Genomic DNA, 26544 nt, shown 5'->3' on the forward strand with positions numbered 1-26544 from the left:
ATGGCGGGGGGAATCGTTCTGATACCGTGGCGGTCGCAAAGACCGCCCACCACGGTTCCGCCACAGGCAATTGTTCTGATTGCCTGGTGGACTGGCGTACATGTTGTAAATGGTGTCGGTGCCTAGCAGGCACCATCCGCCAAATTACATTGCTGGCTCAAGCCAGCCTTTCCATATCGGTGAAACTGCCATTAAAAGGCTGGCGGGGATTGGCTTGGGAGGCCCATTGGGTGCACCTTGTGTTGGGGGGTGGATACCCCCCTACATTTCCCTGCACTAAGTGGCAGGCCCCGGGTGCCTGCCACTTAGCAGCCAGCAGCACCCGCCGGTGCAGCCAGCAGCACCTGCCGCAATGTTAAACGGGATGGATGCGACCGGCCTTGGTGGCAGTCACATCGTAATCTGTGGTGTGGAACCGCCACCTTACAGGCGGGCGGTACCAGTCACCGCTACAATGGCGGGCATCGTAATGACCCCCATAGTGTTCATGTCATGGAATGTTAGGGGACGCAATAACCTACAAAAATGCAGTCAGGTGTTGCACTACATGCGGAGACACGCAGTAGATGTGATGTTTCTACAGGAGACTCACCCGGCGCCCACTCGGGCGCCTAGTTTGGGCTCCACATGGGGGAAGGATAGATTTTTTATCTACAGCACTTATGCGTGAGGGGTGGCCACTCTTATATGCAGGAATCTACTGTTCAATCACGTACACACAGTAGCGGGTCAGACAGGGCGATATCTGCTGGTATTGGTGAGTGCTGATGGGGCACCATATATTATTGGTCAACATATATGCAACAAATGTAGACATCCCAGACTTTTTTTTACAAACTACAAGAGCAGATTGACCTGCTAGACGCAGACCATATCTTAATGGGAGGCGACTTGAACATAGTATTGGACCCGACACTGGACAGCACCACTAAAGAATCTCAGACTAAACTATGAGCACGCATGGCCTTAATGGAACTCTGTGAGCGGTATGTGATGCAGATTTATATGCCACCATACGCTCAAAGGGGAAGTGACATCACCTCCTACCTGGACACTATAGCTATGGTATGGCTATCATCAGCTCAACAACGATTCCTAATTGAACCCTTCACTTAAACAAGCAATAGAAGCCATGGATCGGAACAAAGCCCCGGGGGCGGATAGGTTCACAGGCGCCTTCTATAAGGTTTATAAAGAGCTACTAGACGTATATGCGGAAGAACTCCAGGAGGGTATTCTTTCCCCGTCGATGCGGGAGGCTGTCATAGTGTTACTCCTCAAAAGCAGGAAGGACCAACGCAATGTGGCTCCTACAGGCCATTGTCGCTATTGAATTTTGATATGAAAATATTGGCTAAAATGGTGACAAGAATGTTGCTTCTTCTGGGGCAAATTATATCACCAGCACAGTCAGTGTTCTTCTCCCATAGGTCTACTGCTTTAAATCTTCGCACTTTCTTCTCTATCCTGCATAGAATAGTGCCCGCGGTGCCTGTGATTGCGGCGCTACTGGATGCAGAGAAAGCTTTTGATTTGCTTGAAAGGCCCTTTCTCCAGGCAGTGCTGTGCAAGATGGGTTTCCCTGCGGGGTACTTGTCAATTTATTGAGTTGTTGTTACCCAACCTACAGCAAGGATGAGTATTAATGGGACGATAACTAGTTCTGTCAAAATAACACGCGGCACTAGGCAGGGATGTCCATTATCACCGTTTTTGTTCATCATTGCAATGGAACCCCTAGTGCGACTATTTGTTTTTCATAAGCAAAAAAATTCAAGGCCCAGAATCCCCAGGAGTTTTTTCCTAGGGTGTACTGGTCATGTTGATGTTTTTTTCAGTTTAGGACCATCAGGCTTTCCCTGGTAGTCCGGAAGAAGAAATAAAGTATGTCAGAATGTCCACTTTGAATAGAGTGGATGATCTGAGTTTTCTGCCGGCCAAGTCACAAAGGTTCCGCCAGTGGAAACATGGAAGTCTGCTCAGCTCATAATAGATCAAGTGGATCATCAGTTTGGTAGACAGGATAATCTGCCACGCCTGTGGTGGAGGACCATGTCCTTCAAATGCTGAATAACCCCCTTACTTTCATATATAAAATGTTTTCAAAGCAAAATAAATGTCAGAATAATTTCAACATCTGTTGCCTTCTTTTTTCGTCCATGTGTAAAACCCTTTCTTTAATATAGACTTGGGTAGAATCTGTGAAAGTTTGCAGAAAGTGAGACAATAGTGTTCAGAAGCACTTAATGTCAGGATGATGTTACTATGCGAGGTGCACAATGACAGCGATTGACATTAGCGCTTTTGCAGACTAAGGGGGTGATTACGATGGCGGAGGGTCCACCAGCCGTGTGGTGGCGGGCCCTCTGCCATTGGACAGCAATTTTCTCCCCCCCCATATGACTATGGCGGGGGGAATCGTTCTGATACCGTGGCGGTCGCAAAGACCGCCCACCACGGTTCCGCCACAGGCAATTGTTCTGATTGCCTGGTGGACTGGCGTACATGTTGTAAATGGTGTCGGTGCCTAGCAGGCACCATCCGCCAAATTACATTGCTGGCTCAAGCCAGCCTTTCCATATCGGTGAAACTGCCATTAAAAGGCTGGCGGGGATTGGCTTGGGAGGCCCATTGGGTGCACCTTGTGTTGGGGGGTGGATACCCCCCTACATTTCCCTGCACTAAGTGGCAGGCCCCGGGTGCCTGCCACTTAGCAGCCAGCAGCACCCGCCGGTGCAGCCAGCAGCACCTGCCGCAATGTTAAACGGGATGGATGCGACCGGCCTTGGTGGCAGTCACATCGTAATCTGTGGTGTGGAACCGCCACCTTACAGGCGGGCGGTACCAGTCACCGCTACAATGGCGGGCATCGTAATGACCCCCATAGTGTTCATGTCATGGAATGTTAGGGGACGCAATAACCTACAAAAATGCAGTCAGGTGTTGCACTACATGCGGAGACACGCAGTAGATGTGATGTTTCTACAGGAGACTCACCCGGCGCCCACTCGGGCGCCTAGTTTGGGCTCCACATGGGGGAAGGATAGATTTTTTATCTACAGCACTTATGCGTGAGGGGTGGCCACTCTTATATGCAGGAATCTACTGTTCAATCACGTACACACAGTAGCGGGTCAGACAGGGCGATATCTGCTGGTATTGGTGAGTGCTGATGGGGCACCATATATTATTGGTCAACATATATGCAACAAATGTAGACATCCCAGACTTTTTTTTACAAACTACAAGAGCAGATTGACCTGCTAGACGCAGACCATATCTTAATGGGAGGCGACTTGAACATAGTATTGGACCCGACACTGGACAGCACCACTAAAGAATCTCAGACTAAACTATGAGCACGCATGGCCTTAATGGAACTCTGTGAGCGGTATGTGATGCAGATTTATATGCCACCATACGCTCAAAGGGGAAGTGACATCACCTCCTACCTGGACACTATAGCTATGGTATGGCTATCATCAGCTCAACAACGATTCCTAATTGAACCCTTCACTTAAACAAGCAATAGAAGCCATGGATCGGAACAAAGCCCCGGGGGCGGATAGGTTCACAGGCGCCTTCTATAAGGTTTATAAAGAGCTACTAGACGTATATGCGGAAGAACTCCAGGAGGGTATTCTTTCCCCGTCGATGCGGGAGGCTGTCATAGTGTTACTCCTCAAAAGCAGGAAGGACCAACGCAATGTGGCTCCTACAGGCCATTGTCGCTATTGAATTTTGATATGAAAATATTGGCTAAAATGGTGACAAGAATGTTGCTTCTTCTGGGGCAAATTATATCACCAGCACAGTCAGTGTTCTTCTCCCATAGGTCTACTGCTTTAAATCTTCGCACTTTCTTCTCTATCCTGCATAGAATAGTGCCCGCGGTGCCTGTGATTGCGGCGCTACTGGATGCAGAGAAAGCTTTTGATTTGCTTGAAAGGCCCTTTCTCCAGGCAGTGCTGTGCAAGATGGGTTTCCCTGCGGGGTACTTGTCAATTTATTGAGTTGTTGTATACCCAACCTACAGCAAGGATGAGTATTAATGGGACGATAACTAGTTCTGTCAAAATAACACGCGGCACTAGGCAGGGATGTCCATTATCACCGTTTTTGTTCATCATTGCAATGGAACCCCTAGTGCGACTATTTGTTTTTCATAAGCAAAAAATTCAAGGCCCAGAATCCCCAGGAGTTTTTTCCTAGGGTGTACTGGTCATGTTGATGTTTTTTTCAGTTTAGGACCATCAGGCTTTCCCTGGTAGTCCGGAAGAAGAAATAAAGTATGTCAGAATGTCCACTTTGAATAGAGTGGATGATCTGAGTTTTCTGCCGGCCAAGTCACAAAGGTTCCGCCAGTGGAAACATGGAAGTCTGCTCAGCTCATAATAGATCAAGTGGATCATCAGTTTGGTAGACAGGATAATCTGCCACGCCTGTGGTGGAGGACCATGTCCTTCAAATGCTGAATAACCCCCTTACTTTCATATATAAAATGTTTTCAAAGCAAAATAAATGTCAGAATAATTTCAACATCTGTTGCCTTCTTTTTTCGTCCATGTGTAAAACCCTTTCTTTAATATAGACTTGGGTAGAATCTGTCTGCTGTATTCTAAAGTACACTCTTACTCACAAGTCTTACCCTCTCAACTGTAGTGACCAGGAATTCTGTACCAAAAAAGCAAATGATGCTTTTTATAGGTAAACCCTCACTCACCAGGGTTGCCTCTTGTTGGCATGCTTCATCATTGGGTTCCTTCCCGTTCTGCTGGGGAACAACATTGGAGCACTAAATGGTATTCAACCAGTGTATCAAGTAAAACAGGAGAAGGAGGGATTATGTTGTAGAATAATATACCTGACTAGTAATTGTTACATTGTATACCCACGCCGGTATGATAACAACTGGGAAAGATATTGGGAAGTTAATGAAGGGTTTAATGACCTTAACTTCTTTGATAGTCTACATGTTTCTGGCACCCGTCCCTGTGGCATTGTCAGGACTGCATCTCACACTCTCTGAGACCACTCTAATTATGCACGCTGTGTGACACAATGAAATGTATGCACCTACTTGGTGTCTGTTCCACTGCGTCTGTGAAAAGATAAAGAGTAAGTCTGGAAAGTACTGGGACACTGCAACATATGTTCACAATCGTGACAAAATTAAAAATTTACATTCCAAATTCTAATATCTAATAGCTAGCATTGATATCATGCTGTGATCTGCCCGTAGAAAAGCTATGTATAGGTACCGGAAAATGCCCAGGAAGTGTAATGGCTTGGCAAAATAGTGAGCACTTCTAATACACACAGTAGATGTATTCCTAAGTGTACACTCTTCCTCACACACCACAATACACATATATAATAATTCCCTTTGTACTTTTGTACTGTCTGATCAAGTCACAGCTTAACATGCAGGCACGGATGACATTTTTCAGGTGAATGGGCCAGGCGGGGACCGTGATGATGTAAGTACGGCCTAGCTGTGTGAGTCCTCACTGAAGGACAAAATAAGGGGCATAACAGTGTGGCTAATATGCTCTCTTTTATGCTTACACAGTGTGTGACTATTGGCTCACCTCGCATCCGTGGACCCGTGGGGCACTATTAAATGTTCCCATATATATGTACAATCATTATATGTGTGTATTGTGGTGTGATTGAGGACCAGTGTACACTTGAGAATGGGTAGCATCCACCTCAGCATGCTCACTATGCCACCTCAGCTTGGGCCCAGCTATATGCAAATCAGTCTTGATCCTGCCCCTCATGGGAACAGTCCAGTCCGAACTGTCTGGCCAGGCCCTCACAGAACCTATCAGTTCAGGCTGGACCGTTTGTATTGGAGCAGGGTCAAGACTGATTTGCATATGGCTAGGTCCAAACTAAGGTGGAATGATGTGCAAAGAAATAATGGATTGGGATTCGGCCTGAGTAATTACCACTGGCTGAGATTAATTCAAGCTTCCCTCTATCACTTTTTGTATATGTCAGTGTATCACCTTAAGTGAGACAGGTAAGCTGAGATGTGGATTCTGTGCACACTATTTTTTTTAAAACATATTTTATTGGGGTTTCAAGAAACACATTTGACATACATTTCGCTGCGTTGCCAAACACATTTACCACATCGAATGTCATCGTGCATACCATCTTTGCATTTATTCTATATTCATGGCTACAGTTACATGTCGCTAGTGCTAATATTCGTCTCCTTATCTACCCCAACATCCATCTCCCTCCCTTCCTCCCTCCCCAGATTTCCAGCAGTCATCCTATATTTGTGATAACCGTAGGTTATAAATTGAATTTAATCTTCGTGGCCTACTCTCCCGCACTTCCACCACTCAACAGATCACTTCTCCGCCGACTTCCAGTGGAGGGATATACCAAAGGCCCTTCTCTAAAGTCCTGTGTCTTCCTCCCCCACCACCCGTGGTTCCCGAGTCACTCGTGGGGACGTTCCTGTCGGGGTCGTTTCCCCCAAAGTTAATTCCGACAACTTCAGGCTATTGGCCAGGGCCTCCCAGGCACGAGCCCTCTCCAATGCCCCAATCCCTTTCTTGGCATTCTGGAGGAGAACCCTCACCTTGCAGGCCGCACATTTCTCTAATTCGACCTTTCAAGTGAGGATTTTTGGTCCCCCGGAGGATTTCCAATGTCGCATTATCTCACGTTTTGCAAGGGCTAGTGCCAAATCTTGAAATCAACTGGTAACCCAGTTCTTAGCATTGTGTGGGAATAATCCCAGTAGGCAGTGAGCAGAAGTGGGTGAGATCGGTCGATCTACTGTCCCCCCAATAGCAGTTGTTACTTCTTCCCAAAAGGCTTGTGATCCAGGGCTTGTCCACAGCATGTGTAGTAGCTCCGCACCCACTTTTTCACATCTCGGGCATTTCGCATCATCCCTCTGAAAAAACATATTTATCTTCCCGGTGGTGAGGTAGGCTCTGGGCAATATGAAAAAATTAATTAGTCGGAAGCGGGCATTTTTCGAGGATTTGGGGATCTCCCCCAATATGTTTTCCCAGGATTTGTCATCTATAGGGATTGACAGGTCCACTGTCCAGCTATTCCGCAGTCTAGTCAATGGTTGTGTCGTATCTCTTCTTAGGGTCCCATATAGGTATGTGACTGCCTTGATTCTACCTCCCCCAGTGCCCAAGTACCCACAAGTGGCATGCGGAGGGGGCTCAGCGTGTGCCAGTCTCTAATGTGCTCTAATCGCCGCCACCAGCCCCGAGTGCAGCAGAAAGTGTCCCTGTGGCAGATCATAACCCTCTCTGAGATCCTCAACTGGAATGAGTTCCCACCCGTTGTAAAAATCCCCTATTCTCATTACTCTTGATGTTTCCCAGTCTTCAAGTCCCACCCATGTTGCTCCACTAGGAAGCACCCTGAGCACGGTTATGGGGAGGTCAGGCAAGAATGGGAATTTGGTCTTTGTTTTTCGAAGAGCTCGTCTCCAACACCATCTGGCTATCATGACAACTTCAGTATCTCTGGGCATGTCCCCACCCCTACCTAACAGCAGTTTCCACAGAATCCCCAGGTCTGGATCAAATGGGTCTACCTCTTGGGTCAATCGCCAGGTCTGGAGCAAATGGGTCTACCTCTCGGGTCTGAGACTGGAGGTCTCCTATCCACCTTGCCACCCACGGTAGCTGGGCCGCGAGGTAGTATTGCTTAAAATCTGGGACTGCCAGTCCGCCTTCCCGTGTTGATTGCTGTATTATTCTAAGTGTGACGCGACTCCAGCCTGTACCCCACAGGAAATATATTATTATAGAGTGCAGGTCTGCATGTCATTTTGGGGGTATCCATATTGGCAGTGTCATGAAGAGGTATAATAGTCTTGGCAACTCCACCATTTTCAGGAGAGCCACTCTCCCAGCTAGCGATAGTGGGAGTCCCTTCCAGAACTCCATGTTGGTCTTTAAGGACCTCAGAGCCTTACCTAGATTTCCCTCAAATATGTCAACTTGGGCATGGTATAGCTTCACCCCCAGATATTCCAGACAGTGGGGTTCCCACATGAGAGCTCCCAGCTCCTCCACAGGGGTTCCAGCAGCCGTCAGCGGAAACAATTTAGATTTACGCCAACTAATTTGCAAACCAGACATTTTCCCAAATTCACCCATCAGCGCCTTAGCACCTGATAGATCCTACTGTGCATTACCCAGAAAGAGCAATAGATCGTCCGCATAGAGGGCAATATGATGTGTTTCAGACCCTAGATGTATCCCTTAATACCGCTACCCCATGCAGGCCAGGGAGGCCAGAGGCTCCATGGCAAGGGCAAAGAGAAGCGGTAAGAGGGGGCATCCCTGTTGAGTCCCCCGCTCAACTTTGCAGCTCTCTGAGATTGTTTGTCCTGTCCTAATTCTAGCTATTGGTCCCAAGTAAAGTAATATGACCTATGCAGAGAATCTCTGTCCCAACCCCATTTTTTCTAAGACTCCATATAAAAATCCCCACTCAAGGCTGTCAAAAGCCTTTTCCATCTCTACTGCGAAGACCACTTATTCGTATCTTCCTATACCGCCCCCAGTAATTTAGCTATGAGCCGTCTAATGTTAAGTGCCGTATTACGACCTGGGATAAAGCCTGCCTGGTCTTGATGCACTAGGGTCGACACATGCGGTTGGAGTCTCATGGCCAGTATCGTACTTAGTATTTTAAAATCTAAATTTAACATTGCTAATGGCCTGTGGGCGTCACATTCCCTGGGGCTCCTACTGGGCTTAAGAAGTGGGACAATCAATGCTTCCCGGGCGGACCCCGGAAGTTGGCCCTCCTCCAGGACTGCCTCAGATACTTCTTCCAACCTGGGTGCCAATTCCTCAGCGTACATCGCGTATAGCTCTATGGGGATTCCATCCGTCCCAGGCGTTTTACCTTTGGCAAGATCCTTAATTGCTGCCCTTATTTCCTGTATATTAATGGGGGCTCCTAATGTCTCAGCCTCCTCGGCATCAAAAGCAGTACGCGGAATTGCCTTCAAGCACTCTCTAATTGCGTCAGTCTCCTGTGCCCCCCTGGATCTATAAAGCATGGTGTAGAATTCTAGGAATCTTCTGTTGATGTCCTCCGGCCTATATAGTACATGCCCTTCCGAGTCCTCCACAGCCAAGACCAGGGTACCCCTCCGAGCCGGATTGGCCAACCAAGCTAGCAGGGGACCAATTCTGTCCCTCAATGCATGTGTACGCTCCATGTACCTCTTGTAATTGAAACTGCGCAGTCTTTCTGTTTGTTTGGCTACTTCCTCCTTAGCATCCAATAAGGCAGTACCCAACTCTGGACTTCCAGGTCATCGTTTTTCTAGGGCGCAATGCCCTGTCAGCCGTCTCAAGGTCAGCTTCTAGAGTGCGTCTCACTCCTATGGAGGTCGCCATGCATTTGCCCCTTAGCACCACCTTAAAGGCATCCCATTCTGTCAGTCTAGAAATAGTCATGTTCGCATTTGCAGCGAAATAACTGTCTATGCACTCCCTGATCTTCTCACAGGAAACCTGATCTTCAAGTGACTCGGATTTGAGTTTCCACGTTGGTATACTCTGGTGCATCTGTCCCCATCTGAGGTGGAGTAGGGTTGGATTATGATCGGATAGGGTACGTGCTATGTATTCTACTGCCTGGATCAGAGTATGTAAATCTGGGGAACATAAAAAGGTATTGAGCCTAACATGTAGGTCGTGGATCGACGAGTAGAAAGAATAATCTCTGCCCTCTGATTATAGGCACCTCCAGGAGTCAACCAAGTCCCACCTTTCCTGCCATCCCTGAAATGTCCTGCATACTTTAGTTACCGGAGTGTCTCTCAACATTGGGTGTTGGGATCCCTCTGGGGGTCCGCTATATAGTTGAAGTCCCCACCAACAATAACAGACCCCGGTAGATATGTTGCCAGAGCGCCTGTGAGCTTGGACAAGAACTTCCCTTGCTCTGTGTTAGGACCATATATACTCACAATTGCTATGTCACGGCCATTGAGAGAGCCCCTTATCGCCACATATCACCCCTCTAGGTCTATTACCTCTCCAGTGCATTGAAACGGGAGCCCAGCTCTGACCCATATTGAAACTCCTCTAGCAAAGGGGGAGTATGATGTGTAGTATAATGGACCTCACCATCTTCGCGGGAGCGCCTCTCGCTCGTGTCCAGTCAAATGGGACTCCTGTAGGAGTGCAATATGGACTCCCCTTCTATTCAAGTAGGATTGGATTTTATACCATTCTGCCTTAGTATGCCTTCCTCTTATGTTCCAGGAAATTATCTTATATGTTTGGTGTTTAGCCATCAGTGTGTATCCTATGTACTTCCTTTTGAGATCTGCCGGGTCGCTGTCCCCAAACCCTGGCAGTAGGAGTGAGGTGCGGGTCCACATTTTATAAATGACTAGACTGTGAAATCTGCAACCCCCTTAAACATAAATGCATAACAACCCCAACTCCCATTCCCCAGGACAAGCAGGCGAACTCCCTCATCCAAACTTTCAAAAACGACAACGGAAAAAGTGGGGTGGAGTAGACCTTCCTCCCATTAGGTATAATGCAATATGTAGCCCGCCACCCCCTCAACCATCCAGTACGTTGAAGACTCTGTACATTCTCCCCAGCTGGGTAGTGTACTGTTCCCTCCCCTAATCTGTCCCTCCCACCCCTCCCCCATCTACTAGCGAGTGTCAATGTGGACTTTTCCCACTTCGAAGTTCCTTTCTTCAATAATACTTGCGGTTTTGTGATAGTCAAATTATTTCATGTGCTGTGGCCGGAGTGACCACTGGCAGCTCCTGACTAGCCCACTCCATCGTACTGGTGCTGAGTTCTGAATCTGAGTCTTGTGCTTCTTCCAACACAGGAGTAGTGGATCCACTGGAGCCGAACGCGCTCAAAGATGCCAACGCTGCCTTGACCTGTTCTCGTTCTCGCTGCTTCTCAGCTCTGGAAGGGGCAGCCAAGGACCTTCGGAGCCCCTCTGAAGTTGGGTGTCCCCTTTCTTCAGTTGCTCGTGTGGTTCTACCATTCGCTTGACCTTCAATCCAGTCCCATGCCTCCTGTGGAGAACTAAAGAAGACAGATCCCGATGGGGTCACAATTCATAGCTGGGTTGGGAAAATCATTGCATACTGCATCTCAATTTGCCTCAGCTTCTTCTCAACTGCCTGATAAGACGCCCTTTGCCGTTGAACTTCCCTGCAGAAATCCGGGAATAACCTGACCTTGCTGTTTTCTACTGTCAGGGGCTCCTTCTTCCGGACCTGTGCAAGTATATGGTCTCTGTCATTGTAAAATAAAAATTGTGCTACAACAGGATGCAGTGGGCCACCAGGGGGGCGGGGTGGCGGACTTCGCAGAGACCCTATGCGTCCCCTCCAGTGCAAAAAAGGGGAACAAACCTTCTGTTGCCACCTCTTCCCTGAACCATTTCTCCAGGATGTACACCATGTCTCATCCCTAAACTTTCTCTGGCAGCCCGGTGAGGCGCACATTGTTGAGGCGCAATTGATTTTCGCTGTCTTCAGCTCTCATTGATAAGATCTTCACTTGGGCCTCTACCGCTTTAAGCCTGTTTGTAGCTGTATGTACCACTGGTGTCAAGCTCTCCGTATCTGTTTCGACCGTAGTCAGTCTCTCGGCCGACCACCGGTGGTTGGCTCTGAGTAGGCCCATTGCTTCCGGAACTGTAACTATTTTATTCTCCACTGCAAGTCCTGAGGTGGTTATGGCCTGTAGAATATCCTGGAGCGTTGGTGCAGCTGGTTCTTCTAACTGCGATGCATGAGTGGAGGCCAGGGCCGAACTATCCTCTGCGTCTGTCATGTTTTGGGATGGAGGATCGACCTCTCTGCGCTTGCTCGTTTTCCCCATCTTCGGCTCGCGGTGTATGGGTTCGTCTTCTCTGAATCGCCAGTCGGGACAACTCTCTCGCAATCAATAGACACTAGGGACAGTCATGTGCTTCTCTCCACGTGATCTCCTCTCAGGTACTCACTCCACTCTCAATGCAAATCCTCTTATCCATCAAAGTATTGTTTCCTCCCCTTTTCGCGCAGACCAGGACCCCGGCATGGGCTTAATTTCCGCATTTGTCCCAAGTCCAGTCTCTATGGTGATCCACCTATCTGTGGTTGATTCTTACAAAGGGTCAAAAGCTCTTCCAGCTTCCTTAATCTCTAGGCGTGGGCTCTCCTCCCGAGGCTAGTCATATCGTGCTGCTGTACCCGGGGCAATCATTGGCATGCTAGACGTAACCCTGACTTTTCCTGTGGACTTATGGGTGGGTTGCAATTTCTCTCGCCAGAGTGCTCTCAGCCTCCGCCGTAGGGCTCCTCTTTGCACTGCTAAGGTCTTGCTCCTGGTATTTCTTTAGTATGTGGAGTCCATGCCCCCGGGGCCTCCACAGCGCCAGCCCACCTTCTCCGTCACATCGCAGACTTGAAGTGGTCACGGATCTCCGTAGAATAGAGCTTCCTCGTTTGTATAGTTGCAGGCCCGGGGTCGCGTCACCGCCAACAAGGATCCTGGGGCTCGCCGGATGTGGCTTCGAGCATCCAGTTGCCCCTAGGCTTCTCCTGTGGGGAGGGGGGCGTTCCGCAATGCACTCCTGCGGCTCACTCTCAACCCTCCTTCTAATGTTTCTGGGGTCCGGTATTGCTGCACTATTTATAGGCTCACTTACTGCTATTCAATGAGATTGGTTGGGCCGCTCCCACATTGCGCCCGTTGCAGCATTGTCCCGTCTTTTCTCCCGGCATCTCTTCAAGGGGGGGAAGAAATCCAACTGCCTGAGGACCCCCCACGGCACCCGCTCACCTCTTCCTATAGGTTCTCGACCTCAATACTCTCGAACCCCTGCAGTTAACGGGACTCCTCGTCGATCTCAGTCTAGGCCCAGGATCTCGCCACCACCCCCAAGGGTCTCTGGAGTGATATTCCTAGCTCCCCGCTTACCGGATCTCGCTTTCAGTGGTCTTAGAGTGAGCCCCTCATTATCCCTGTTGCGTGCCTCGGCAGTTGCAGCCCTCTGCCTTGAGCTTTCAGGCTGACGGCAATCCTCTCTTTCTCCTCTCCGGTGACGTGCCTCTGCAGGTCCTCCATCAGGGTTATCCTCCAGTCCAGATTCAAGACCCAATCTTCACCTTACTGCCTTCTGCTGTTTTGTTGCGGGACCAGATCACTCCCTCCGTGCATTCCTGCCGCCCTACACCTCTTAAGAGCATCTAGGCCCTCCTAGCGATTCAACACCCGAGGGCTGCCACCATCTTGGGTGCAAGCTGGACAGCGCTCACTGGCTCTGTTTTCGGGTGTATCCGCTCCCTGTTTTGCCAAAGACAGCAGGTCTGGGCCCCCAGTGTAGTGAGGGGTCCTGGTGGTGGGTAGGTGGATTCCCTGATGGGTATATAATTGCAGGATGGGACTGAATGGGGATCGGCCGGCGGAGCCCCACGAGGAAGGATCCTACTCCGTCAGCAGTTGGCCAAGCCCCCTATTCTGTGCACACTATGCCACTCAAATCAAGCTATACCTGACTTATGAGCTCTAATAAGAGGAAAAGAGGTCGTGGGCTGCTTGTGTTCTGGCTCGGGGACGACCTGGCTCAGTAGTTCAGGCTGAACTGTTCCTGTTTGAGCAGGATAAAGGCTGGTTTGCATATGGCTTGGTCCAAACTAAGGAAACATTGTGTGCAAAGAACACAATGGATTGTGATGTGGCCTGAGATTAATTCAAGCATTCAATCCATCACTTTTTGTATACTTCAGTGTGTTGCCCTAAGTGAGACGGGTGTGGCCGGACGTATGTCCCTTGCACACTGCACCACTGAAACCAAACTATACCTGTCTGATTAGCATTAATAAGAGTGAGACTGGCCCAGGGCTGCTGGTTGAGATTAATTCAAGCATTCCATCCGTCACTTTTTGTATACTTCAGACTGACGCCTTGAGTGGTACAGGTGTGCCCAGGTGTGGGTCCAGTGCACACTGTGCCTTTGAAACCAAGCTGTGCCTGGCTGATGTGCTATAATAAGAGCAAAAACGGTCCTGGGTTGCTGGTGTTCCCATTCAGAGAGGACCAGGCCTGGCAGTTTGGGCTGGACTCTTCCCATTGGAGCAAGGTGAAGACTGATTTGCATACGGCTGGGTCCAAACTGAGGTGGCATAGTGTGCAAAAAAAAGATGGATTGGCATGTTTGCCGGGTAATTACCAGTGGCTGACATTAATTCAAGCGTTTCAGACACTACTCTTCAGTGTGTTGCTCTAAGTGGGACGGGTATGCACTGACGTGGGTTCTGTGCACACTGTTCCACTGGAACCAAGCTATACCTTGCTGATGAGGTGTTATTAGACAAAATCGTCCCTGGGTTGCTTTTTTGTCTGGTTCAGGGAGGACCTGATCTGGCAGTTTGGGCTGGTCTGTTCTCATTGCAGCAGGGTGAAGACTGATTTGCATATGACTGGGTTTAAACTGAGGTGGCATGGTATGCAAAAAAAAGATGGATTGGGATGCAGACAAGTGATTTCCAATGGCTGACATTAAGCATTCCAGCCCTCACTTTTTGTATACTTCAGTGTGTCGCCCTAAGTTAGACGGGTATGCCCAGATGTGGGTTAGTGCACTCTGTGCCACCAGAACCAAGCTATAGCTGGCTGATGATCTGTTATAAGAGTGAAACCGGTCCTAGGTTGCTTTTTTTCTGGCTCAGGGAGGACCTAGCTTGGCAGTTCAGGTTGGTCTGTTCCCATTAGAGTGGGGTCAAGACTGATTTGCATACGGATCTTAACTGAGGTGGTATGGTGTGCAAAACAAAAGATGGATTGAATGTGGCCTGAGTAATTACCAATGGCTGGGATTAATTCAACCATTCCATCCATCACTTTTTGTATACTTCAGTGTGTCGCCCTAAGTGGGACGGGTATGCCCAGACATGGGTCCTGTGCATACTATGCCATTAAAACCAAGTTATTCCTGGCTAATGAGCTCTTCTAAGATTGAAACCATCCTGGGTTGCTTGTTTTATGGATCAGGGAAGACCTAGCCTTGCATTCTGGGCTGGTCTTTTCCCACGAGAGCAGAATCAAGACTGATATGCATATGGCTGGTTCGAAAGCAAGGTGGCATGATGTGCACAATAAAAATAGATTGTGATGGGACCCTCATAAATTATCAGTGGCTATTATTCAAGCATTCCATCCATCCTTTTTTGTATACTTCAATGTCACCTTAAGTGGGACGGGTATGCAAAGCCGTGAGTCCCCTGGGCACTGTGCCATTGGAACCAAGCTAGATCTGTCTGATAAGAGCAAATCTGGTCCTGGATTTCCTGTTTTCTGGCTCAGAGTGGACCTGGCATGGTGGTTCAGGCTGTCTGTTCCCATTGGACCAGGGTCAAGACTGATTTGCATATATGGCTGAGTGCAAACTGAGGTGGCATGGTGTGCAAATAAAATGGATTGGCATGTGGCCCGAGTAATTACCAGAGTTTTAATTCAGGCATTCCATCCATCACTTTTTGTACAGGTCAGTGTGTTAACCTAAGTGGGACAGGAATCCACAGATGTGGGTCCCGACACACTGGGCCACTTAAAACAAGCTATACCTGGCAGGTGTGCTCTAATAAGTGTGAAACCAGTCCTGGGTTGCATGTGTTCCGGCTGAGGAAGGAGCTAGCCCTCTATTTTGGGTTGAGCTTTTCCCTTTGGAGCAGGGTCAATACTGATGTGCATATGACAGAGTCCAAAGTGAGGTAGCTTGGTCAGCAAAAAAACTGATGGATTGAGATGTGGGTAGGTAATTAGCAGTGGTTGAAATTAATTCAAGCATTCCATCCATCACTTTTTATATACTTCAGTGTGTTGACTTAAGATGACATAACATGTATTTCTAAAGCACACATTCACACTGAAGGGCCGCTTTGTGCTGAATAACAGATATTTACAGTTACCTAACTCAATGGCACTCATTTTACCAACCTCAGAAGGATGAAAGGCTGAGTGGACCCACCAGGATTTAAACCTGTGACCATGAGGTCAAACACAGGCCCCTACAGTAGGCCCATTAGTCCACTGAGTCACCAGACTCTGTTGTCTGGGGTGGATACGCCCAGATGTGGGTCCTTAGCACAATGTGCCATTGGAACCAAGTTAAACCTGGCTGAAGGGTGCTAATAAGTGCAAAACTGATCCTGGATTGCTTGTGAACCAGCTCAGTGAGGACCTTGCCTGGCATTTTGTGTTGGACTGTTTCACTTGGAGCACGTTTGAGGCTGATTTGCATAAGGCTGAGTCCAAACTGAGGTGGCAGGGGTGCAAAAAAGAATGATTGGGATGCGGCCCGAGTAATTACCAGTGGCTGAGATTAATTGTAGCATACACACACACAATATGTACGTCTTGGTGGTATGAGTGTAAAAAAAGAATGACCTCAAAGTAGTGATCGGACAGAGCAAGATAGCACTTTACTGTTAGGATGAGATCCCTCACTCACCCAAAGGTGACATGCTTAATCATCAGGATCCCTCCTCACACTGGGACCACGAGGTACCCAGTGTGGGCTACAACTCTCCAAAGACCAAAGGGAAGAAACGGAGGTGTTTTGTCTTTCATGATGAGTAATGTTGCTGTACTAAAGTGAGGGGCAGAGTGCAATAATAATGTATAGTGTAGATACAACTATCCCATGTTGGGCAAAAATTGTCCTTTATTCTGATGCTCCCATTTGATAGAGTTAAAAATGGAATGGACAGGTTTAATGAGACTACCCTATCTTACGTGGTCAACATGTTTCTTCCACGAAAGAATCAATAAAGTTCAAAGGCATTTGTAAGGACCATAAAGATATTTGTCACTTTGCTATTTAACTTTTTTACCAGCCATACATTCGACTTGGTTACTTGTGTGGCCCCATCAATGCAATAGGGTCTGTCTATAGCGCTTGAGCGTGTCTATAAAACTCCATTCTCCGTCTTCAGTCCCCACCCAAATACAGAGATTGTCTGCTTGTGTTCCGCCTTGTATGTGTTGCTGGTGGAAGAGACCGCAGATGGATCTAAATGAAATGCATTGCTTGTGTAAGTGAAGCATTCCATCAATCGCTTTTTGTATACTTCAAAGTCTCACCCAAAGTGGGACTGGCATGCCCAAATGTGTGTCCCATGTACACTGTGCCACTCAAAATACGGTATACGTGGCTGATGAGCTCTAACAAGAGTGAAACCAGTCCTGGTTTGCTTATGTTCCGGGTCAGGGAGCACCTCGTCTGGCAGATTGGGCTGACTGTTCTCTTTGCAGCAGAGTCAAGACTGATGTCCATATGGATGGACCCAAACTGAGGTAGCCTTGTGTGCAAAAAAAGATGGATTGGAATGTGACCCCATGTAATTACCAGTGGCTGAGATTAATTTAATCATTCCATCCATCACTTTCTGTATACTTCATTGTGTCATCCTAAGTGGGACAGGTATGCCCAGACGTTGGTCCCATTCAAACTGTGCCAGTGAAACCAAGCTATACCTGGCTCGTGAGCTCTAATAAGAGTGATACCAATCCTGAATTCCTAGTGAACAAGCTCAGGGAGAACATGGCCTGGCCTTTCAGGTTGGACTGTTCCCATTGTAGCAGGGTCAAGACTTATTTGCATATGGCTGGGTCCAAAACGAGGTGGAATTGTCTGCACAATAATGATCAGATGGGATGGGATGCTGCCCAGAGTAATTACCAGTGACCGAGGTTCATTCAAGTATTCCATCCATTATCTTTTGTATACTTTAGAGTTTCACATTAAGTGGGACGGGTATGCACAGCGGTAGGTAATGTGCACATTGGGCCACTCAAACCCAACTATATCTAGCTGATTAGCTCCAATAAGAACAAAACCAGTCCTTGGTTGCTTGTGTTGCAGTTCAGGGAGGACCAGGCCCAGAGAATTGGGCTGGACTGTTCCCACTGGAGCAGAATAAAGACTGATTTGCATATGGCTGAGTCCAAACTGAGATGACATGGTGTGCAAAAAAAGATGGATTGAGATGCAGTCCCAGTAATTACTAGTGGCGGACAGTAATTTAAGCATTTCATCCATCCCGTTTTGCATACTTCAGTGTGTCACCTTAAAAAGAAAAGGCATGCTCAGACATGGGTCCCATGGACACTGTGCCACTCAAACCAAGCTATACTGGGCGATGAGCTCTGATAAGAGCGAAACTGGTCATGGGTTGCTTGTGGTCTGGTTCAGGGAGTACGTGACTTGGCAGTTCGGATTGGACTAGGGATTGAGATACAGCAAGGATCAAGAAAAAGGGAGTACGGGTGTTGTAGGACTAGAGTGTGAGGGTGTTGGGACAGGATATTGAAAATTATGGAAGGGCTAGTGTGGAGGCAGGCTATCAGTGGGTTGAGCGTAGGATTGAGGAGGGTGGTGGTAGATGTACAAAAATGTATTATACTAATGCATTCTGTAAACTGGTGGGTCCACTGCAACTCGGTGTTGCTTCAAGAGTGATATAAGCACCACTGTCTATTCTATGCATTATATGTATGCACACTGTTTCGCTCTGAGCAATGTGGCAAGGCTCTGCAGGTTACCAGCATGCTCACGCTCTGACCACTCCCATAGGAATTCAGACAGATTTGCCAAGCTTTGTATGTCATACATTGTAGGTGTAACAAGGGCAGTCAGCTGAAGACATTGATTACAATGGACATGTACACACTCACTTTATTAGGATTAATTGGAAATACCATGGAAATTGTAGTAAAGAAGGCATTTACGCCCATCTATTCTCTCCATATGTACCATTAACAAGAGCAATGACAGATTAATTATTTCAATTAATGCAGTAGGACTAGAGTAGCTGGAGCACCAGAGACCCTTAAAAAATGTTGAGACCTTTAAGATAAAAAAACACTTTTCCATGCGACCCTAAGTGATTGGAGAGGCTGGAAAGTAGGACCTGCTGACCGACTGTCAAAATCCACAGAGCGTTCTGGTTGTATCATCATGTAATCCACGTTCTGGGGCAAGTTCAGACTGACCAATCTTGCACTCTAGAATTTCCCCAGTGAGCTGCAGGCTGTGGGGCTGCTTTCAGAGCAGATGGTCTACCATGACACAACCATGCTCCCTGGCCACCATTAGAGTCATGGCCTCCTGCAGGGTGGTACTGGTTTTGACTTTTTTTTCAGGACCAATTTCGCTTTCAAATCCGCCCCTGCTTTGAAGCAACTCCTACCTGATATTACTGAGGGTAGTCCTCATTCGTCCAAGTTGGGAAGAATGCTATCTTGTAGTCCATTATCTTTGAGCTGTAGAGAGATGATGACTAACTTGATTCTCCATGGCCGCGGCCTCGAAAAGTAAGCCGAGGCGAGCTGGGCCGGACTGGGGAACCAAAAGCATCGCTGGCAAAAATGCTCAGACCAGCATCGCTCCCTTGATCTTCTCGCAAAATCTTTCTTTTTCAGCCATCTGTTCTCTCTCTCTTCTCTTGCTCTGATCGCTTTCTCTCTACCGTCCCCCTCCTACCTCGCTATCTCTCTCTCTTGAAGCATGCCTGCGCCTGCTGCAATTTACCTCAGGGAGTTGGAGAAAAAGACAGAGGCACCAGGAGCGCTCGCTGCCCCAAAAAACGGCTTTCAGGGGTTCCAGCCTTCCAGCGAAATTCCCAGTGGAGTAAAAGGCCTGTCTGGGCCTGGAGACGAGGCAATAGCTTGCAAGGCACAGAAAAGGAGACACAAAGAGAGGGCGAGCAGCACAAGAAGCTGATGACAAGCGATTTTTTTATTTTATTTTGCAAAACAACCACTATACAGCAACAGATACAATTGGCAAATTCCATTGTAAAACATGAACTAACTATCACCAGCCATTCCAGAACTGCCCTTCAATGTACTAGGCTCTAGCATTATCAGATAGCACACAGGTTCCTAACTGCACACTGTACTTATTTTCAGTAGCTCAGCACGGATAATTCATATGGGTTTTCTCTTTGCTAAAGTTGAATTGTCTTTGTTTTGTTTTGTTTTGTTTGTTTGTTTTATTGTTTCAAGTGAGTAAATATACTTGTTACATGACCTGGCTCCCCCCAAAAATAGGCTCAAGCAGTTAGAATAACGTTCTTGCCTGATAACCAAAAAACACAATGTGTGTCAAAACGGCTGTAACTATCTACTGTTTCTTTAAAGAAACATTCAAGAACCCGGCCTGAGAAATTTGACATCACCCAGCAACGCACAGTCGAATAAATTAGCCCGTTTCTCTCACTCTTTCCTTCGGGTAGTCTTAGAGTAGTTCTGATAAGGATGTTTGGTTTTCGATTGTTTAAATTGGTAGAGAAAATGATGACACAGTGGTGACGGAAAACTAATGATAATCTACCATTCATGTCTGATTCACATTTACCACACCAATATTATCCTTTATTAGAAAACTGGAATGTTGAGCGCTCCATTGAAGACAATGGAGTGCTCCAGGCTTCTAATGGAGCATCAACATTTCACTTTTTTCCTTTTACAACTGTTGCTACAAACAAAACCGTCATGGATCGCAAAGGGATTTTAACCCCCTCGGGTTTGTGAGGCTTTTGTTTTACTAATTAAAACATCCTGCCCTCTAGGGGCAGAATGTTCTAATAGCCTTATAGCTCTCCCTAGCGGGCTATACCAGCCATTAAAGGCCCCCTCCCTTTTTTACAGGCCCGAGCCGAAGCTGGCCTTTAATAGCTGGTATAGGGCGCACTGGTGTGTATTAGATGCCCATATTTGTTCCATCCTGTCTGTCAGTTTCAAAAAAATTATTTTAAAAAGAATGAGCTATGATGTGGTTTGTTTATGCAGCAGAGTTAAACCCTGCTGGGTGTGCTGCCAAAGTTTCTAAAGCCGATGCCCAATACATATGATAATTAGGGGTGGGCGTTACTCGTGTAGTTCCGCATAACATTATCACACGGAAGTTGCCTAAAAATCCTGCGAGATTACGTGAGAAGAGAAATTTTGTATTTAGCAATATTATCTTACTGCAAAAATGTCCCATCGCATCTAAAAAGGATGCAAGGATGCATTCTGTACAAAGAAATAGCGCTAAATACAACAGAACATAAACATCAGTGCAAGCAGCCCTTCTCGCTTGTTGAATACACTCTTGTGGTAGGATTTTCCCCCCCGTTTTGATGACGTGAGCGGACTACATTAGGTTCCTATCGGTAATTCCTTATCAAAAAGTAACATGAAATTATCAAAATTACTCCGGAGTAAAATCACTCTCAGGCATAATTACAGTACCTTAATAGGTCTTAATTTCAAGAAACAGTAAATAGTCAAAGTGCATGTTTTACACACCACTATCGCATTTCAGTTGTATAGTGCGTAACTATTTATTGAGCCACTACATTTGTCATATGACCTAAAAGTATATTTAGCTGAATTTTGGTCATAAAATGATAGTTTAACAGTGTAAATTAACACTAACTTAAAGGTTTGCCGACTTTTTTGGCAAAATATGTGGTTAAATTCAAAATATACTGCGATTGCCTGAGTCAGGGCAAGAAAGACTCTACTCACCTCATAGAAAAGAGCGGTTTACTATTATACGTTCAATAATCAAGGATTCTTAGTCTTGATTTCTGATTTTTTAGAGCAAAATGAACTTGTAGCCACAAGCAAAACCCCATGCAAAAAACGATAGGTGGTAGGGAATGCAGATGGGAGAAGTGTAGAGAACAGTGGACATGCTCTGTTCAGTCACACTAATAATGGAATCCTAAACAGTCCCTCACTGTCTCAATCCAGAAATTTAGCAGATGCTTCTCTGCCGGGAAAGTAATTCATGTTGGTGCTCGCCCTGATAATGACAGCCTGCCTTAGTTAATCCTAAATCAATAACTGACATCCATTTTAGATGGTGCATTAATGTCTTCTTTCGCATTTGCACCGCCCAACATTCGAGTAGGCGCAGACTTCCATGTTTTCGCTGGTGTATTGTTATAAAATCTCTTTGTGGCTTACTTTGATGCCAAAGGCTCTGCGATTAAAGAATTTGGGGCAAAAGGCCAGCTCACCTTCTTCAACCGCTCTTGCTCAAGTGAGCAAGGAGCTAAACCAGTCTAGCAAAGATATGTGTTCAAGCAGACACGTTTTCCTGCAAATTGTGGAATTATGGGTTTGCCCGTGTTCTGCATTGATTTATTCCAGGTTAACTACAATGATTTCAAAGAAAGTAGAATACAATTTTTTTTCTTGGTTCCAAGGTCGTATTGACAAATGAAATACATTTTTGGCAGGGGACAATACAGACTGCCAGCTTGATACACATAATCATTACTGTACAATGAATGAAAAAACACTTCGAGGCTAGACATTATGCTTGGCTTCACAAAGAAGAAGGGCTTCCAGCACCCATCAATAAAATGGTGACTTGTTGCTGCTTTGGCGGGGAGGCGACAAAAGGAGAAACACTTAAATTGCACATGGAGGGGTAAAGCAGAGGAGATGTCAAGTGACCACCGCGAGTCTGGTATGAGGCAGTGGTTCTTGAAAGCTTTTTGCTCATAGGTATCTCCGTAAGCGTACACTACCTGGCCTGGAGTGAGTGCATTGTTCCCAAATGCACTCTCAAGACTAAAAACACAGGACTTTCTGTCAGTTCATATAATTCATAGCAAACTTTGCAGTCCTTTTTTTCCTGTCTTCCATCTCTTTGCCCTGGTGTTTTGAATTAGGCACTCTGCGTTCTGGTGAGATATTCTAGGCTTATTACAGAACATCAAAAGAACAATAAATTAGGATGCGCCTTCAGTTCAACCGTTGATAAAATTCCCAACCACTTCTTACAAAGCTTCCTGGTTCACATAAAAATGTGTCAGGCCCTAAACGCAGGCAAACGAAGGGTGTTTGAAAATAAAACTTGAATCCGAAGGGTGTGGGTGTATTTTAGGGCTTTCCCAGGTTTTCCACAGTTGTGAGAAACCTCCCAGAAACTTTGTTATGTAAAATATATCCTGAGCAGTATGGGGCACAGGCAGTGGCAGCGTGCCACTGAATGTTCGTTCTAAAATGTATATATTTTTTTAAAGTACTTTTGTCTGAGGCACAGTTATCCTTTTATCTGGCACAGTTTAGATGTTCCAAACTTTGGAGAGCGAGATTTATGAGATTCACACGTTCCTAAATGTGAAATGTAGCATTTCTCTTTAAGAGTTTTGACCTAGTAATTATGTCCTTATTTTAGTCCTGTGTGTATTTTTTTCTGCTATACATTTGAAGCCACTCAATGCGTTAGACAGCTCCTGTATAGTTAGCATTAAATTATTGTGCAAATATTGCATCGTAACAGTGATTTATATAAAGTGGAATAATCTGTCAAAAATTGTCCAGAACCTTATTTAAATTAATGCATTTAAGTTAATCAATAGGTTTCTCATAAAAAGGACCAAACCGGATAAGCTAATTAAAAATGTTTTAATGTCTTATAAAAAGCAAATTGACATTGCCTAATTTAAGGGGCTACGACCTGCCTGGCCCATGTCACAATTGTGAAGGTTGTTACTCCTTCACAACAACATTATTTTTATCTCCATCCGATTTGTTAGAGAGCTGCTATCTATGAACTGCAACAGAGGAAATACTTTGAAGCATAAGATGGAGGAGCTGTTGATTGCAGGAAGTGACAAAAATCAGTTAATCACATGAAGTGTCTTCCTCCACCCAGTATAACTTTCTATTCTCTGTGCAATCTTTAGGTTGTAAACATTACAACACAAAAGCTTGTGAAACTCCAAGAAAATGTATTTCTTTGTGACAAACGTTTAGAAGTCCTCTTAATCCTCCAAATTGTGGGGAAAGATCACATCCGAATAAGGATATTACTTTTCTGAATGCAGTGCCCAAGAAGTTAGTTTGCTTTGCACATTCTATACAGAAACTGAGTTGACTCAAAAATTGCTGTATACTTGTTTTGGATATCAACTCCCACTACCTACAGATTTCTTTCTTTGCTAAAAAGCTGCTTCCAAATAGGGAAAATTCTTGTATCATCCAATGTAAAGTATTCTAGATTTCGATGCTGTGTATGATTGGGTATGGGTGTAGGTATGTTGACAAGCAGATCTCCTTATTTTCTACATTGCTTTCTGTTTTTACTGCATTACCCTATCACTAAGTTTGGAGGGATAGCTCCGTTAGAGAGACCCAAAATTCTAAGAAGGGCATTACAACAATTTCAACTTTAGCAAATGATTTTTTTTTTAAAGAGGTAGACCTCAAATAATCATTTAAAACATATATTATCATGTTTCTCAAACAAATTTCCAGGATCATCTTTCTCATCACCCCAGAAAAATTGAAATGAAAGATTGTCTTCTAGCCCCTTGCATGTCAAAGGGACTGCTATGTGACATTAACACAAACTAGCAGTTTCAAGTTGTTACAGAAAGCAAGGATATGCTAAACATCTTGTACCTTTTTCATTTTGCCTCATTTGTGTTTTTAATTGACTCGGATGTGAGAACACCCTGCTAACACCTACTTTTACGTGCCTAAAATTCCTATACCAAAGAGTGGCAAGAGACTCGGATACTGTGAGTAAAGAGAAATATTCAAATCTATGAAGGAGTTATCACAAATGGCCACAGAGAAATATATACATACATATCTATAACACTGTATCAAACAGGGGAAAGAGTGGCATGGAGAGTGGGAACATAACTAGAAAATGAGCTGCCTTACCAACATGCTCATCATTCGCAGTGCTTTAAAGAAACGGGTACCACCAAGCTCTGCGTTCCGTCTGGCACACCGTCTCTTTTTCAAGTGAAACTACTGATACTTTTCAGCAGGTCAATACTCGCCAGAAGAAATCAGGTACTGTGGCAAAGAAAGTACCAGCACTTCTTTATGTTTTTACCACCCACCCTATACCCATTGCAAGCATGGATCCAGCCACCCACCCAGTGCAGTAGGAACGTTCACTTACAAAAGTTGCTCTTTTGTACCACGTCATAAACACTGTTAAAAAAGCCTCTTTGCCAATTTCTTCCTCCCAAACGTTACAGTACAAATACTTTATTTGAACCCATGAACGCTGAAGCAAATGCCCCCTTACAGTCCCTCTGCATTTTCAAATAACTTAAGGGAATATTTTTTTAAAAATCCTCTCCTTTTGTGTTTTTTCAACGAGAACACTAGAGTTACTTGCATGCCCTTTTTGTCTTGTGATCCGCATTCGTTTAGCTTCGGTCTGACTCAAACATCAGTAATAATGGTTACAGCGCTTCGCCAGTTAGCTGGAAACTGTGCACTGGGCAGCAGTTTAGGGGGGAACAAGAAAAGTGTCTTTGCTACATGGTGGTGGAGCACCCCCCCCCAAGGGCATGTCAGGTAAAAATGCATTATTATCATAGTACTGCATGCAAGACAGGTCAGAGCAGCAGTGACTGGCAGATATGATACAAGTGTGCCCATGTATAAAGCCAGCGCCTTCCTGTGGGGGATGAAAAATTGGTGCCGAGTTAGGATTCTGGGTTTTTCGAGCGTGGATTTTCTTTTATTAATAATATTGTTATGGTACCGTTACTACAGTCTCTCGGGGGATAGTGTGAGTTCTTTCGGATTTTGATAGGAATGAATGTAATAGTTTGCTCTGAGCCCAACACCTGCCTAGAGCTCATGCGTTATATATGATCATAGGGCCTTAAGTGACTGATGAACTACATTCATAAGCCCTGCTTGGCCAGGGCGGCCGTGACGTCTTCAGCAAGGGTTGCCAACTGGGGTGATTCCAGCAGATTGATGCTACCAGTGGAGGAGCCATTGCTGATTCGGCGCGGGGTGGCAGCAGCGCTGGACTGGCCTGGGGACTCACTGATGATGTCTGCACCATGGTCAACACGGGCTTTGGCCGTCTCTCGGAAATGCAGCTTCTGGCTGTCGATCTGTACGAGAAAAGAAGCATTAGAAGAAGAAAAAATAACTTTGTTTTATAAGACGCTCAGGGCTTGGCATCTGTCATTGGCAAGGATAGTCGCATAAGAGAAACACAACTGAATTTTCCTTTTTTTGCATTTTATTAGATTATTAAACACAAACATCGAGTACATCTCCATATCATGACCATGGATTGATTGAGATACTGCATTTCTCTTTGTTTTTTTGTTTTAGGTCGATCATCAGAGCACATGCACTGTCTGCAAGACCTGTTGTTTTCACTATCAGCATGTCAATTGCTCCTGCTGCTTACCATAGGTGCACTTTTGTGTCAGTGTTGTTTACTGACTGCTCATTGGTTGGTGCTCCCGATACATCACTTCCGTTTATCGTTTGGGAGCACCGCCCAACCACTAAAGGTGCTTGTATGGTCATGTGGGAACTAGTTCTTTGAATTCATTCTCAGCAAAGAAGTAGGAAACACGTACAGTTTCCTTGCAATGTAGGGGATTACTTGTTTAAATTACTGATATACGCTGGTATTTCAGGCTTGCTATTTTTAATTGAATTTTACATCACGCGTCATGTTTAATGCGGGGACAGCTATGGTGATGAACGG

General features: G+C 45.9%; 1 protein-coding gene across 16 annotated transcripts in view; it reads right to left on the minus strand.

Annotated features, from left to right (window-relative positions):
• Positions 1-19770: 19770 nt before the first annotated feature.
• The window catches only part of MAP2 (microtubule associated protein 2), a 1132493-nt gene continuing 1125719 nt past the window's right edge, over positions 19771-26544 (minus strand). For all 16 annotated transcript variants that reach the window (XM_085648606.1, XM_085648602.1, XM_085648605.1 and 13 more), the window contains one exon: positions 19771-25933. In XM_085648606.1, coding sequence (XP_085504732.1) covers positions 25715-25933 — 219 coding nt within the window. In that variant the 3' untranslated portion in view covers positions 19771-25714. The remainder of the gene's footprint in view (positions 25934-26544) is intronic.

Source organism: Triturus cristatus, chromosome 3_2 (assembly GCF_964204655.1).
Source record: "Triturus cristatus chromosome 3_2, aTriCri1.1, whole genome shotgun sequence".
In the NCBI taxonomy this organism is placed as follows: domain Eukaryota; kingdom Metazoa; phylum Chordata; class Amphibia; order Caudata; family Salamandridae; genus Triturus; species Triturus cristatus.